The sequence below is a fragment of the Camelus dromedarius genome, chromosome 24, assembly GCF_036321535.1.
Source record: "Camelus dromedarius isolate mCamDro1 chromosome 24, mCamDro1.pat, whole genome shotgun sequence".
Taxonomy (NCBI): domain Eukaryota; kingdom Metazoa; phylum Chordata; class Mammalia; order Artiodactyla; family Camelidae; genus Camelus; species Camelus dromedarius.
The window spans coordinates 18747006-18758655 of NC_087459.1; the positions used below are offsets into that span (position 1 = coordinate 18747006).

The 11650-nt window shown below is 37.9% G+C and overlaps 1 protein-coding gene across 2 annotated transcripts in view; it reads left to right on the plus strand.

Annotated features, from left to right (window-relative positions):
- Positions 1-4526, plus strand: part of RBBP6 (RB binding protein 6, ubiquitin ligase) — a 31338-nt gene extending 26812 nt beyond the window's left edge. For both annotated transcript variants that reach the window (XM_010986933.3, XM_031433033.2), the window contains 2 exons: positions 293-2050; positions 2534-4526. In XM_010986933.3, coding sequence (XP_010985235.2) covers positions 293-2050; positions 2534-4109 — 3334 coding nt within the window. In that variant the 3' untranslated portion in view covers positions 4110-4526. The remainder of the gene's footprint in view (positions 1-292; positions 2051-2533) is intronic.
- Positions 4527-11650: the final 7124 nt, after the last annotated feature.

Here is an 11650-nt window from a genome sequence, read left to right on the forward strand (position 1 = left end):
ATTTAAATTTAATTGCATTCTGTTTAATGTTGATTAGTTCATATAACTCACGGTACATTAATGCACTTCACTCTGATTGTTAAGATTTCACTTTTGTTTTGAACAAGTGATTGCTCTGATCTTTGTGTACTTTATTCCATTCCAGTAGAGGTCACCATGCCTCTTTAATAGTCATCTAAGGTGAAACTTGTAAAGAAAGATGGAACCGTGAGGAGAGTGTACTTGAATCTGAGAGTCTTTTATTTTGTGTATATTTCTCAACTATCAACTGTTGTTTTATGTTTGTTTTTAGGTCCAAATCTCCCTATAGTGGTTCATCCTATTCAAGAAGTTCATATACTTATTCTAAATCAAGATCTGGTTCAACACGTTCACGTTCTTATTCTCGATCATTTAGCCGTTCGCACTCTCGTTCCTATTCACGGTCGCCTCCATACCCCAGAAGAGGCAGAGGGAAGAGTCGAAATTACCGTTCACGGTCTCGATCCCATGGGTATCATCGATCTAGGTCAAGGTCACCCCCATATAGACGATATCATTCACGATCAAGATCTCCTCAAGCGTTCAGGGGACAGTCTCCTAATAAACGTAACGTACCTCAAGGGGAAACAGAACGTGAATATTTTAACAGATACAGAGAAGTGCCACCACCTTATGACATGAAAGCTTATTACGGGAGGAGTGTTGACTTTAGAGACCCATTTGAAAAAGAGCGTTACCGAGAATGGGAGAGAAAATACAGAGAGTGGTATGAAAAATATTATAAAGGCTATGCTGCTGGGGCTCAGCCTCGGCCGTCAGCAAATAGAGAGAACTTTTCTCCAGAGAGATTTGTACCACTTAACATCAGGAATTCTCCCTTCACAAGAGGCCGCAGAGAGGATTACTCTGGTGGACAAAGTCACAGAAGTCGAAACATAGGTGGCAACTATCCAGAAAAGCTTTCATCGAGAGACAGTCACAATCAGAAGGATAATACAAAGTCAAAAGAGAAGGAGAGTGAAAATGCTCCAGGAGATGGTAAAGGAAATAAACATAAGAAACACAGAAAAAGAAGAAAGGGGGAAGAAAGTGAAGGTTTTCTAAACCCAGAGTTATTAGAAACATCGAGGAAATCAAGAGAGCCTACAAGTGGTGAAGAAAATAAAACGGACTCATTATTTGTTCTCCCAAGTAGAGATGATGCTACACCTGTTAGAGATGAGCCAATGGATGCCGAATCCATCACTTTTAAATCAATATCTGAAAAAGACAAGAGAGAAAAAGACAAACCTAAAGCAAAAGGTGACAAGACCAAACGAAAAAATGATGGGTCTACTGTGTCCAAAAAAGAAACTGTTGTAAAACCTGCTAAAGGGCCCCAAGAAAAACTAGATGGAGAGCGTGAAAAATCTCCTCGATCTGAACCTCCGCTTAAAAAAGCCAAAGAGGAGACTCCAAAGACTGACAGTGTGAAACCATCATCTTCCTCTCAAAAAGATGAAAAGATCATTGGTACCCCTAGAAAAGCTCACTCTAAGTCAGTGAAAGAACACCAAGAGACAAAACCCGTCAAAGAAGAAAAAGTGAAGAAGGACTACTCCAAAGACGTCAAGTCAGAGAAGCCAGCTAGTAAGGAAGAAAAGGCCAGGAAGCCTAACGAGAAGAGTAAACCGCTCGATAGCAAGGGAGAAAAAAGGAAAAGAAAAACCGAAGAGAAAGGTACAGAGAAAGATTTTGAGTCGTCGTCAATGAAAATCTCTAAATTAGAAGTAACTGAAATAGTGAAACCATCACCAAAGCGCAAAATGGAACCTGATATTGAAAAATTGGATAGGACACCTGAAAAAGACAAAATCTCATCATCAACTGCCCCAGCCAAAAAAATCAAGCTCAACAGAGAAACTGGTAAAAAAATTGGAAGTACCGAAAATGTATCTAACACAAAAGAGCCCTCTGAAAAATTGGAATCAACATCTAGCAAAGTTAAACAAGAAAAAGTCAAAGGAAAGGTCAGGCGAAAAGTAACTGGAACTGAAGGATCCAGCTCAACGCTTGTGGATTATACCAGGTATCTGATTATGCCTGGGTGGGTCGGGGCATATAAAGCAGAATATGTTAATTAAAAATGTACTGATGTTGGGGCTTAGGCTGCTTTACTCTTGTCTTTGAAGAAAGGAAATGTTAAAGATAAGATTATAAGTAGATTTTGGGGGGGGTGAGCCACATGTCCCTGCCCACCCACCCCCCACGATGAATGTGCCTTGTGCAGCCTGGGGACAGGCACAGCCGCCCAGGCCACTGAGGGCTGCTCTAGCCCTGCGTTCTGTCCCCTGGGAGCAGCAGAGCTCTGGGCAGGCAAACCTCGAGGAGACTGCATTTGTTTTTATATAATCATACACTTAAATCATTTATCTCTCTCTCAGAGCAGAGTAAGTGGCTTTTGAAAGTTAAAAGAACATTTGTCATGTTTAAGTTAGCTTTTTATATTTATCAGTGTTTAATAATAGTGAATTCTTTATTAATTAAAAAATATTTCAATTATTTTTTTTAGTACGAGTTCAACTGGAGGCAGTCCTGTGCGAAAATCTGAAGAAAAAACAGATACAAAACGAACTGTCATTAAGACAATGGAAGAATATAATAATGATAACACAGCTCCTGCTGAAGATGTTATTATTATGATTCAGGTTCCCCAATCCAAATGGGATAAAGATGACTTTGAATCAGAAGAAGAAGATGTTAAATCCACCACCACACAGCCGATATCAAGTGTAGGAAAACCTGCCAGTGTTATAAAGAATGTTAGCACTAAGCCATCAAATACAGTCAAGTATACTGAAAAGGAAAGTGAGTCATCAGAGAAAATTCAGAAGCTCACCAAGGAAGTGAGCCATGAAATTGTACAGCATGAGGTGAAAAGTTCAAAAAACTCTGCATCTAACGAAAAAGGGAAAACCAAAGATCGAGATCATTCAGTGTTAGAAAAGGAAAGCCTGGAAAAGAGGAAGAACAGCGCTCAGCCAGAGAAAGATAGTAATCCAGACCGTCTGAGTGAGCAAGGGAATTTTAAAAGTCTGTCTCAGTCTTCCAAAGAGACGAGAACTTCAGATAAGCATGATTCCACTCGAGGTTCCTCAAATAAAGACTTCACTCCCAACAGAGACAAAAAACCTGACTATGACAACAGAGAGTATTCAAGCTCCAAACGTAGAGATGAAAGGAATGAATTAACAAGGAGAAAAGACTCTCCTTCTCGGAGTAAAGACTCTGCGTCTGGACAAAAAACTAAGCCGCGAGAAGAGAGAGATTTGCCTAAAAAAGGAACAGGAGATTCCAAAAAAAGTAGCTCTAGTCCCTCAAGAGACAAGAAACCTCATGATCATAAAGCTACTTATGATACCAAACGTTCAAACGAAGAGACAAAATCTGTAGATAAAAATCCCTGTAAGGATCGTGAGAAGCATCTGTTGGAGGCGAAGAACAATAAGGAGTCAGGTGGCAATAAACTGCTCTACGTACTCAACCCACCGGACCCCCAGGTGGAGAAGGAGCAGGTTACTGGGCAGGCTGATAAGAACACCATCAAACCTAAACCCCAGGTGAGTCACTCCTCTCGACTGTCCTCTGACTTAACTAGAGAAACTGACGAAGCTGCTTTTGAACCAGACTATAATGAAAGTGACAGCGAAAGCAACGTATCTGTAAAAGAGGAGGAGACTTCGGGGAAAAATTCTAAGGAACCGAAAGATAAAGTGGCAGAGAAGGCAAAAGAGAGCCTGGACGCGGCGGCAGTCGGCCAGGCGGGCGCCGCCAGGAGCCAGAGCCAGAGCAGCCCCAGCGCCAGTCCGAGCAGGAGCCACAGCCCTTCCGGAAGCCAAACCCGAAGCCGCAGTAGCAGTGCCAGCTCTGCAGAAAGTCAGGACAGCAAGAAGAAGAAGAAAAAGAAGGAAAAGAAGAAGCACAAGAAACATAAAAAACATAAGAAGCATAAGAAGCACGCAGGCACTGAAGTAGAATTGGAAAAAAGCCAAAAACACAAACATAAGAAAAAGAAGTCAAAGAAGAGCAAAGATAAAGAAAAGGAGAAGGAGAAGGATGACCAAAAAGTGAAATCTGTCACCGTGTAAGAGGGCAGATTTTAAACATTGACTTAATTACTAAGTCATCTGTATTAAATTTTGTTATAATGTAAAGATTCAAGCCTTGTAAATAATGATACTGAAGACCCTGTGCTGCACTTAAAATATTGCTGCTTGATTATTTGATTTTTACATCAGAGCTTTATAACACGAACTTTTGTACAGAATTGTGAGTTGTGACCATGTAACATGAGAGGTTTTGCTAGGGCCTATTATTTTTAACCACCATTAATTAGTTGGGGTGGAGTTTACTGTACTGTGAAATTTTCACATTTGAATTTTTTTAATTGCCTGGCAAGAGCTGATATCAGTTCTAAAATATCAGCAGAATGATTTGCTGAATTCATTACAACCCCGTTATGTCACTTTTTGATTATAATAAAAGTTTTCAGTAAACTTTTCAAATGCTGAGTACTTGTTTATTTGAAGGGAAGTGTGCCATGTCTCTTTTCCCTTGTAGCTCCCTTTTTAACATTTGCTTTGAGCCTTTAGTATAAGCCCAGCTGAATGTATAAAATTCTGAAGTAAACAAGGAAGATACACGTCATTAGTGGGCTGATAGTAAGTGGCCAGAAATAAGAAATCATGGTTAATTGGAGATCAAATTGAGTAAATTGGGAAGGGTCTTGAATATAGTAGTTGAATTTTAGAAATGAGGAATTTTGTTTATGGTCATGTATTTTTCTTGAAACCCTGATAAGTGAGTATTAAATTCCTTGATAAAAGTGCTAAATAGCACATAGCAGTGAGCCTCTGTGGCCTTCCCAGTCTACCCAGTGACAGAAGCAAGCAGCAGTAGGTCTAGAAGCACTAGGTTAATGGGTTTCTTTAATGGCTGTGGTTCAGCAAGTTTATTGTAGGCGATAAAAAGCTGTTGAAGGAATTTGGGGAGTTAGGGTAAGAATGGAACTTTAGAAACAGCTGTAGAAATAGGCATTAAGAAGACGAAGGCGTAGAAGGAGGAAAAGAGACCCGTTCTGGTCAGTGGTGGTGATCCTAAAGCACTGTGGCAGGGGGCTTTGGACTGGAGTGGAAGAGGAAAGGGTTTACAGTAGCAGCAGCTTGCTTTTATTAACTCCCTGTCTCCTTGCCTTGGTTATTCCCAGTGTGTGCCATGTTTACAGTGCTGTATAGCATTGTTGATAGTCAGTTTTAGGTACAAACATACTTGAATGGGTGTTTTTTTAATGCGACATTTAATATTTAAGGAAAAACATCAAGTGATTTAAAGAAAAGTATGAGTGATAAACAGATGGTATTAACATCATGAAAACCATTCAGGACTGAGTTAAGTTTGGGAAGTGACTTACTTTTAAAGGGCTCTGTTTTTGTTGTGATCCTTCAATCACATTAATTCCCAGGCATCTCCATCACTGGGGATGGGGTGCCTGTTCTCCCCACTGCCAGCCTCACCCGGCCCTACCCACATCACATACCACTTGTCCGTTCAGATACTCCAGCCACACTATACTCTTTAGTTCTTAATCTCCACTCAAAGTACAGACTCTGGGTCCCACATTCTCTGAGGATTTTGGCATCCAGAACTCACTTTTTCTCATGAATTCCATCCTATGAGGTCAGTTTCATTACCTAGGCACATTGTTAGTTTAAGCTGAACTGACCTTCACTTTAACTGCAGTCCACTCTGTGACAATTTCCCAGAGTTAATTATCACTGGGACCATTCCTATCTTCAACTTAAACTCCAGTATGTCATCTACAACCTCGTCTTCCAGTTCTGTTCTCTATTGGCTTTATTTAGACCTGAGGTTTCAACTTATCCCCCAGTCACTCTTCTGTTGTATTTCCTTTCTACAGTTGCCTATATCCCATCATGTCAACCCCACGCTAACACTCCCAAAACCTGCTCCCCCTTATCCATCTTGCTGTACCTAACCAGCTCAATCCCCAAGTCTAGACACAGGTGCTGAACACTGCTTAGCAAAAAAGGCTTGAAAGAAAATTAAGAAAGAACTTGGCCAGGCAGTGTGCCAGGTGCAGTACTTAACCTGATACTTAAAAATTCTAATGGCTCATGATGTCTAATGCTACTGTGAGCAGGAAACTCCACTTCCTATCAAGGTTCAATCCAATCTTGGATACTCCAGCTCGTGCCTAACTAGTCCACCCCACCCCTGCCACTTGCAGTTGGACATCTAAAACCCACCTGTTTTCGCTGGTCTCCAAAAGGGCCATGTTATATCTCCTTACATTTTGCAGTTGGCTGTTTCTCATCTGGCTGGAATTTCTTCCACCCTTGCCTGTCTCACAAGTCCCTACTCATTGTTTTGAGAGTTAGCTTAACTGTTTTGAATTATTCTCTCACAGTGCTGCCTGCCCACCCCCGTACACACTCAAGATACAACAGCATCACTGGCTATGGTATAGTAACACCAAATTGCTTACTCTGGGCTCTGTTTTGTTGTCTCCCTGGACCAAGTGTGAGCCCCGCAAAGTGTATATTTCAGAAGCCAAACCATGTCTTGCACGTAATGTTTGAATTGATAAGATGAAATAATTTTTTTTTTAGATTTAAAGTTACATTTTGCAAACTTCATGGAAACCAGCAATAAGTCAACTTTTTAAAGACGAGAATGTAACTTTTGAGCTACTAGAGATTTGGGAGACAGTGTCCTTCAATGACTAGCTGCTTTAATATGCCAAGGATACTCCGAAGCCTTACAATGAAGGACCTGAAAATAATTCCTTCGCTAGTCTCAGCATGCCGAATGAAAGAAATGAAATCCCATCCAAAATGCTTTAAGACAAGAATTTCAAAGAGGTAGAAAACTAATGGTTTAGAAAACTAGTTTAATGGTTAAGAGGTAGAAAACCAGTTAATGGCTTAGCCATCCTGGTCTGTGCAAGTGTCCCCCTTTAGGTCTTGTCCACTTTTTCCTGTCTTTAATTCCTTTAATAAACACTGTTCTTATTGTACAAAACTATATAGAACAAAACGTCTAATTTGGAACATGCTTTTGAGTCCTTTTACACTACTGCCATTTGCTTAAGCTAGCTTCAGTGGGTCTCTTAACAACAAAAAAGCCTCACTAATACATATACACGCATATAATGCACCCTGCTTTTTCTTTTTATATATCATAATCACATCCTTTTGACATTAACATTTTTTACACTTTTAAGAATTGAGAATGATCATGAAAGAAAACTGAAAAAAATAAACCACTTAAATCCTTGATAGAGTAATGTAGCTGCTGTTAAGTGAACAATAGGAAACAATATGAAAAAAACGGGGTTAAACAAGAATATTCAAAGATTTCTCATGAATTCTTTCAGTAATATAATCTCAAGTATAAACTGTTTATCAAGGCTTTCTTTGTTGCCTTTGAGATTTTTTTTAAGATCATGTTAAAAGGACTTTTTAAAATAGCTATTGATATTTCATTATATACTGAAAACTGGAGGGTGAACAGTGATCTTTTATTCAAGTCAACACAAGCATGAATCTTGCTTCACCACTTTGCAGTGTGGCTATTTAGTAATTTGCTATCAAATTGGCCTTGGCCAGAATGAATCTTTCTCAATTTAGTTTTCCATTTTTAAAGTCTTTAGTGGTAAAAGATACTAATGCAAGAGCGGACATTGAAATACTCTTTTGTAGAGACATTGGCACCTTAAAATTTTGATAATTGTTTACTGCATATGTTTTTACCTAGGCTTAATAATATATGACTAAAGCTGGAAGACTGATTCATGCCCTAAAAATTAATAACAGATGTAATGAAAAATGAACATGGGGCAAATTATTATCAGTGCTAGAAACCAGAGAAAGTATGGGAGGGGCAGACAGTCAAAATGTGTAATCTCTGCTACAACACTACATTTTTAAACTTTTTTTTTTTTTAAGAAAAATATGCACCCATAATTCTCTTCTTTGAGAAAGCAGATGGCCTCTTGGGAAGTACAAATAGGTCACCATGGGCATTATGAACGCCTCGTGGGCTGGAGGGCCAAGGCGAGGTTGTGGAGCACGTGAGGAATATTCCCTTTGAGGCCACTTTTAATATGATGGAAATTTGCACTTGCAGTGTCCTTAACCTGAGGTATAGGCTACAACGTTGATGGGAAGAGGGGAATATTCTACCCAGAAATAGATTGCTACACCTGGTCTCACTGCCAGGCCACACAGGCCTCATTGCCCTGGCTATTACAGGTAAGGAGAAAAAAAAGCTTAAAAGATACATAATTTTCAAATCATTATGGTATTGGTACCAGCAAGGGCAGGCAAATAAGTGGGATGGAATAAAATTCCAGAAATTGACCCCAATGTAAAAGTCACGGCTTCAGCATAAGTAAATGAGAAAAGGATAGATTTTCAGTAAGTGGTTTGAGAGAACTGAGTAACACTTTAGAGTAAATTTCTTTTTCACATCTTGAAAGTTTTAGATGGCTTAAATATTTTTATCCAAAATTTTATTACATAACCCAAGCGTTGATTAATTTTCTTCCAGTCTTCTAGGATCACCTTCTCTTTTAATAGTTTAGGTCTTTGTTTTTCAAATCGGCCAGTCAGCTGGAAACCCAGTCCTTCCTCAATATTTCTGATGATTTTTTTGAGATCGGGTTTATATCAGTTTACCCCTTTTCGATTTCCTGATGCTGATTTTTCTCTTCTCATCTCACTATAGTAGAATCTCAATCTTCATAAGTTTTATGACATTTCCCCGAGAACACATCCCATCCTCTCATCTCCCTATGTACCACATCAGCCTTTTCTGTCCTACACCATAGGCTCTTCATCTTTTAAACTGAAATTAGTAAGGTACTTTTCTGAACCAAGAAAGAGTTCCCCTGTGATGAATTTATGCCATTAGAGGGCAGAAGAAGCTGCAGTTAGTTCTTTAAAATACCAACTCTTTTTTTTTTTTTCCCTCTACAACAATTTTAAAATTACAAACCCAACTATTACTCAGGAATACAAATGGCCGGTTAACATTTGAAAAAGACGTCTGTCACTGGTAACAAAAATGCCAATAAAGCAAAGTTCCATTGACCTCGGGTGTTTAGAGTTATCTACAAGTCCAAGGCCAACCTGATTCCCCATCCTCCCCCCACCTTGATATTTGCACCAGGATTTGTCTATGATGGTTAATTCGCTTTTTCATGACGTTCACCCAGATCATGATACCCAATCTCAGTTTGCAGGCTTTAAAATTTTCTATTTTGTTTTTAAACAAAGTCATACATAGTTTTAAAAGTCATACATTTCTTCAAGACTTACCGTCTCCTACCCGGACCATTGCACCCTGACTCCAGTTCTTCAGAGGCAATCAATTTCAACTCTGCTTGTTCTTTCTTTAAAAACAAAAAACCTTGTTTACAGTAATAAAAAAAAACAACAGCATACTCTTCTTATTTCTTGATTTTCCAGTTTCAAGTATTAACTATTACTGACTAGCTCTTCCTTGTCCCCCCTTCTTTCTTCTGCTTTCTTTGTGTTTCATTTGCTTTCTCTAGTTTCTTAACATAATAGCTCAAGTTATTAAGTCGAGATTTTTCTTTTCTAAAATACACATTTTGTATTACAAGTTTCCATTTAAATACTCCATTAGCTGCATTAACATTATTATATGTTGTGTTTTCATTCAGTTCAAAATTCTTTCTCATTTCCTTTTGATTTCTCCTTAATAACATGGTTATTAAGGTGTGTTATTTAGTTTTCAAGTATTGGGGGATTTTTTGGATTTGCTTCTGTTATTGATTTACAATTTAATTCCATTTTGGTCAGAGAAGGTACTTTGTATTATTTTAATCCATTTTCTTAAGCTCTGTTTTATGACTGAGACTATGGTTTATGTTCTATCTATACTGGAAAAGAATGTATATTCTGCTGTTACATGGAATGTTCAAAAAATGTCCACTAGGTCAGTTTTGTTAAAATGCTGGGTCTTCTTTCCCTTACTTATTTTCTGTCTAGTTGTTTTATTAGTTATTGAGAGACGTGGAAATATCTGCCCATAATTGTGGATTTATCTGTTTCCCTTTAGTGGTCTATCTATATCTATATCCAGTTGTGCTTCATGTATTTTGAAGCTCTCTTATTTGATGAATAAATATTTAGGATTTTTATATCCTCTTGGTAACTGACTTCTTTGCATTATGAAATTACCTTCTTTGTCCATTGTAGCAGACATCTGTCTATGTCTGATATTAACAGAGTCCCTCCAGCTTTCTTTTGAGTAATGTTAGCATGGTGTATCTTTTTCAATCTATTTATTTTGAAACTATTTGGATTTTATATTTAAAACGGGTTTCTTTTAGCGTGTGATTGGTGTTTACTTTTTTATTCAATTTGATAATCTTTGTTTTTGAATGGAATATTTAGACCATTTACATTTAATGTGATTATTGACATGGATGGGTTAACTCATCTGTTCTTTTCCGCCCCTGCCCCCATTTTTCTGCTTTCCTTTAGATGAAATGAATATTATTATGATTCCAGTTCATTGCCTCTGTTAGCTTATTAACTATGACTCTAAATTAGGTTATTTTCATGGTTGCCTTGGGTTTACAGTATGCACCTTTAACTTATCACAGTCTACTTTTAAGTGATATTTCGCTTTACATATAGTTGGTATAAGAATCTTACAACAGGATATTTCCATTTCTCCCCTCCTGATCTTTCTGCTATTTCCACTGTACATTTTACTTCTATCTATTTCGTATGTCCACAACACATTGTTATTATTTTTGCTTTTAACGTTATTTTCAAAGAGATTTAAATAAGAAACAAAGTCTTTATATTTTCCCACATAGGTACCATTTCTTGTGTTCTTTATTCCTTTATGTAGATCCAGATTTCCATCTGGTATCATTTTCCCCTGTCTGAAAGATTTCCTTGAACGTTTCCTATAGTGTGGGTCTGCCGGTGATACAAGCCTTTATAAGACTAAAACACACTTTTGATATGCTCTCATTTTTGACAGACTTTTGCCAAGTACAGATTTCTAGGTTGACTTTTTTTTTCCTTTTAATACTTTAAAGATGTTGTTACACAGATGTTAATACTTTAAAGATGTTCTCACTTGCATTTTTCCAACAAAAATGTTGCTCTTATTCTTATCTTGGTTTCCTCTGTATGGAAAACGCCTTCCCCCCTCATTGCTTTTTATTTTTTGTAACAATTTTATCAAGCTATAATTCACACCCCATACAATTTACACACTTAAAATATACAATTCAGTGGCTTTCAGTATATTCACAGAGTTGTGCAGCAACTACCACAATCAACTGTAGAATATTTATATCATCCCAAAAAGAAACACACCTTTTAGATATTACTTCCTCTTCAACATCCTCATCTCCTTCAGCCCTAATCTCCTTTCTGTCTCTACAGATGTGTCTATGTTGCATATTTCATATAAAGGGAATCATAATATGTGGTTCTTTTGGTGACTGGCTTCTTTCACTTAACATAATGTTTTCAAGGTTCACCCATGTTGTAGCATGTATCCGTATTTATTTCTATGGCCAAATAATATTCCATTGTCCTTTCCATTCATCAGCTGA